Here is a 5,255-nt window from a genome sequence, read left to right on the forward strand (position 1 = left end):
TAGATCCCCCAAAAAATGATTTTCGACCTTCTCACATCTAAAAGCATGGGAAAAAATGTGGAAACATATCAAAATTGAAAAAAGTATATATTTGAATAGGTCTAAGATACGTCTGTATCATGCAATATAATTTTTTAGGGAGTTGGCGATATTGTGACTGCTGCTGATCGGTATCGTTTATTACCAAAAAATATAGACAAGATCATCTTTTTGCAAAAAAAAAAAAAAATAATATACATTCATGAATAATAGCAATGTAACCTATGTATATTTTATATCAACCTTCGTTTTTTAGAGAAGTTACACTTAGGAATAATTTATTTGTACAGAAAATAAATTATTACATAATAAAATATCATTAAAAAACTACATTTATTCTATTAAAAAATATTTTACTATTATACAGTACGGAACGGAGTACCACGAAGTGTACCGTTCGAGCCCTAGTAACTATCATATAATTTAAGTCAGACCTTATTGGCTTTCTTTTTGGAGGAAAGTTGAGATATAATGTACAAATTGTTATATATAATGTGTGGTTGTTAGAATCAATATAGATTTATATGTCTTAATAAAAGATTAAATATATGTACGAGCACATATGTTGACCATTGATTACTATATTTTATTCTCAAGAAGAAACTTCATATTTTCAAGTCGACAAGGAACTAGGAACACAATACAAACTATTTAAAGTTTTAATAAGAGCAATAATTTCTTGGATAAGTATGTAATATATCAAATTGCAACATAGGAATGAGTATTTAAAGGGCTATTTTATTATTGCATTGATTACAGATGATAGTGAGGAATATTAAACAGAAGGAAATACAATCAAATGGAACAATAGCTATACACTATGTAGAGCAGAGGGTTTCCAACTGGTTGCCCCCACTCCCTCACAGAAAAAAAATATTTATAAATGTAAACAATGTCGACCAAAAGAAGAAAATATTGAAACTGTGTTAGAGTATTAGAAAAGGGTTTTGTTTTGATAAAACAACAATAATAATCACGCAACCTCCCAATGGGTCTCAACCCTATAGACAAGAAGCAATTCTAATGTGATGTGGACAGGAGTTTTATAAGAATGACGTCATACAAATATGAAAACATAATCAGTTATGACGCAACTTCCCATTGTTATTGTTAATCAGAAGTGAGAGGGCAATTATCACCTGTTCCATATTATACTAGAAGCTTGTGAGCGAAGGCTCAAGGGAGCCGCTACAAATGGGATAAAATAACTAAGAAATTACTAGAATGACCTAACATAATTTCAAAAGTCCCCTTGTCGATTTAATTTATTTTTAAGTTGTCAAACATATCTGTATATAAAAAAATCAGGCCTGTGAAATTCATAAATCCCAGTTTATATGAAATTATTTAATTCCAGTATCAATCCTATCACAGGCCTTTTTTTCAGGTATAAGTATTAATGCGACTATTTGAATCTAATAAATGGGCGTTTTTGTCATAAAAATATTACAAAGGATTTATAAATAGCCTTATCAACTTATGTTTTGTCATTGTAGTAATTTGTCAGCTTTTCTTTCCCATTTGTAGTGGGCGCGCTTGAGCCTTTGCTTACAGGTTTCTAGTATTCAATGGACCAGCTATTTAGGCTTGTTTTCTCTTACTTTGAAACCCCCTGCACTATAGAATCTTGTTTTTTAGGGTAATTTTACTTTTGGATACGCTATTTGATTAATTGTTTGAAACAATCAATATTGCTAATGTTTATGGTCTGCCAAACTAAAAAAAAGTCGTTCACGTATAAGTCAAAATTGACCATTTTTAAACAAGTTTCAATGTGAAGGCTATGAAAATTTAATTTTCTATTAATTCTTGTTAAATGATAGCATTTATGATCCTGAAGCATTTTATTCCAAGAAATGTATATGTGTATATGTTGCTTCAGATGAACGTTGACTTCGATGTTTTCAGTTGTTTTCTTTATTTTTTATGTTCACTCACTTTCTGGGACCAAGAAAAGAGGGAACTGTCTTATTTTGAATCTCAGTCATTTTAAATATTGAATAATAATGTATAGTATTATCTTTTAAAAATAAATCGTGTCATTGAACATTTAGGTTACAGTATTTGACTCATTATGCAGATAGGATTTTTAATCTGGAGGGGTCGGGGAGATTTGTATTTTTGTTGTTTAGTATTTAAATTATTATTTTCTAAAAAATAAATTGTTATGACCGTTTTTTTAGGAAATAAAATAATTTACGTTTCAAGAATTATATTATGAAAGTTTGCAAGTTCTATTTTCTCTAAAAAAAAATATATTCTACAATATTAAAAAATGATCGAAGGGTGAGTATTTGATTTTCTAAAAAACTTGAAGGGTCATATCTCACCTGTTTGTCTGCCTAATTTCGCCCCTTCTTTGGCTCATATCTTTAAATTTGAAACTGGACAAGTTTTTTCAAACAAATAATTTTTGACCTAAAATCGACCCTCTTTTTCATAATAAATGGCTAGAAATTAACTTGATAGAAATAGTATAAAAGTTTAATCGTTTTTCGAATAAGTTATTTATTATTTTTCAAATCCAGAAAATCCATTGGTGTAATATAAAAAACACTTGAAGAGTTTACAAAATTGAATAACCATAATCATTACGAAATTTGTAATTAATAAAATAATCTAAATTACACTTTAAAAGAAGATATCCTCAATATTCTAGACATTTAATTTTGAAGCCTCCATCCTTGAGCCAAATTTGATCCCCATTATTATTTGTGGAGTAGAGATACTCCCAACGCGAATCTTGAAGAAGAGGCTCTTCTGGACAGTAGTATGAATCCAAATGCCGATTATGAATTAAATTAAGTCGAAGAGACCAAGAAACATAGGTAGAACCAATGAGCCAAAGTCTACCAAGTGGATGATGACTATATAGATAAAATTCCTTTCCGTCCATTTTGAACACAGGAAGTTGGAAGTTTAATTTATCTGGACGACTAATCTTACGGTAAATACCTAAAGACATTATTTTATCATACAGTTTTAGATAAGGATATGAATAAATACGTACCGATTTTCTCTGGGTGATACTGAAGAACTCGATTGTTGGAGGTAACATTCAATACTGAGCAGCAAAATGAAGGATTTGGATATCGCTCTGGATAGAAACACTTCAAATTAATTTTTTCTTCAGGTTTCCATCCATTCCCAATTGGATTCCAAATATTGTACTCCATTTTGCCAAAAAAATAGGCTCTATCCTTGTATGTAAAGTCAATTTCCCAAGGGCATTTATGAGCACTAAGAAACATAAGTCCGCCCTGGTGTTAAAAACAATAATTAATAACTCTTAGATATCCATGTTTATATATATCTATCAATTACCTCTGAGTCGCCGATTCGAGGCCCCACGATCCATCTCTCTATCCTATGTGAGTAAGCCCATTTATCGTATTCCTCTTTGTAGTACAAAAACTGATCAGAAGCATGCCTTACATAGACTGGAAATCCATCGTGAAGGGCATGCAAGGTATAGACCCCAAATCTATTTAGTGAAACAAAACAAGCATGAAAACGTTATATTTTTCCTCCTATAACGCCGGCAGGGGTTAATGTATGTTCATAGTTTTTGTAATTATAAATATAAGGTTTTTTGAAAAAAAATTCTAATCCTTTTCTATATTTTAGAGCACAATTTTTTTTTTTTTTTGAAAATAGCTCAAAGTCAAAGATTTGTTTTTACAAATCCAGATTTTGTAGTTATTGGTTATATAATCTTAGAAACAGACTGACGGTTTTTACTGATGATTATAAAAAAATTATGATTTTCTCCAAATAACATCTATAAAATTAGATTTGCAATTTTTCGAAACCACAAGATTTTATAATTTTTTCGATTAGGCAAGACGTATGGTAATAAGTAAGAAATTGGCATTTTTTCTGTTCAATCATCCATTGATTATACATTTGTAATTGTATCCACAAAGTTTTTAAAAAAAAATTACCTTGGTGCTTGTCTAAGAGCAGAAGGTCCTTTAGAGAGTATAGAAATGTGTGTACAGTTACCCTCTCCACAGCCAATTCCATCCAAAAGAGTTTGTTTAACATGATTTAATTTGGCTCTAAACTCTCCGATTTCTTGACTGAAAGCTAAAGAATGAATACAAGATATTAATAAACCATTGAAGTCATCACTTACATTTCTGCACTACAAGAATCTTGGCCCATCATCTTCCAAAAGGCTGAAGATCCTGTAAATGATGGATTATCCGAATAGAGAACATCATTTTCCTTTGGCAGTTCCTTCCAAAGTAAGGATGTCTTTAAAAATGGGTGAATTAATGAAAAAGGAAGACATATTGTGATAAAGACTTAACTTACTTCATCATCATTGGGAATGCTGACTTTCGAGGATGAAAACGTGATAAGAGATGCAAAAAATAAGGATGATAGTAGTGAAAACGTTTTCATATTTATAAATATTACTACATATTTACAGAGGAATAATAATTGTATATTTTGGAGTAGTTGAGGGAAAGTGGGGGGGGAGATCGTCATATACTTATTCTGCCTCTTTTTTGAGGGGGGAGGGAAGTTACTTTATAGCGTGCGAGTTTTGGTACAGTATCCCCCTTTTTTTTTTTTTTTTCTTAGAGTTCGTATGTTTTTCGTATCTTTTCCATCGCTATCTCTCCTTTCCTTCGATGCTTTATTTTCTCTCAGTTTAAAAGTAAACAGGGCACTTATTCCGGGGACTACTTGTCCTCCATGTTAAACCCCACATAGTTTTAAACACCAATCTTCATTATTTTAATGCTTATTCTTGTTTAAAGCATCATGCTTATGTTTTATAAACTATTCCCATCGTTCATTTATGTAAAACTACGCGGACTCGTAAAATAAAAGAAGACAAAATGCTTTCTCTCTTCTGTGAAACTGGACTGAAGAACGTGTGTGCATGAAGCCATATTAAAGTAAAAATTTATATATATAAATGTACGATAAACGTTGGGTATATCTTGTAAAAATACACACACACACAAAAGAGAACAATTGATGAAACAAGGACACAGTTTATCCTAAAGTCAAAGTATATATATATATATATGCATTGGAGATGCTCAAGAATAATTCAAGATAAATATTAAATATCCATATAATAGTCTTGGTTTTGATAAATAGCGCATATTGATTTCCAGGAGTAATTAGGGAATGAGTCGTTGGTGTTAAGATATATTAGTGTTTGGATTCGGTCTGGAAATCCTAAATGGTCCAAA

General features: G+C 30.8%; 1 protein-coding gene across 2 annotated transcripts; it reads right to left on the bottom strand.

Moving 5' to 3' along the window:
• Window positions 1-2,530: 2,530 nt before the first annotated feature.
• On the bottom strand, window positions 2,531-4,520 carry LOC121120408 (uncharacterized). Of its 2 annotated transcripts, none has more exons than XM_040715271.2 (6): window positions 4,360-4,520; window positions 4,191-4,299; window positions 3,984-4,128; window positions 3,364-3,523; window positions 3,050-3,299; window positions 2,531-2,994 (listed from the first exon to the last, which is right to left on the bottom strand). In XM_040715271.2, the coding sequence occupies exons 1-6, from the start codon at window positions 4,447-4,449 to the stop codon at window positions 2,687-2,689; spliced, it is 1,062 nt and encodes a 353-aa protein (XP_040571205.1). In that variant the 5' UTR covers window positions 4,450-4,520; the 3' UTR covers window positions 2,531-2,686. The 2 variants fall into 2 exon arrangements, with proteins under 2 accessions (XP_040571205.1, XP_040571204.1); XM_040715270.2 differs by having other exon boundaries at window positions 3,984-4,121; window positions 4,178-4,299.
• Window positions 4,521-5,255: the final 735 nt, after the last annotated feature.

This window comes from Lepeophtheirus salmonis, chromosome 6 (genome assembly GCF_016086655.4).
Source record: "Lepeophtheirus salmonis chromosome 6, UVic_Lsal_1.4, whole genome shotgun sequence".
Classification (NCBI taxonomy): domain Eukaryota; kingdom Metazoa; phylum Arthropoda; class Copepoda; order Siphonostomatoida; family Caligidae; genus Lepeophtheirus; species Lepeophtheirus salmonis.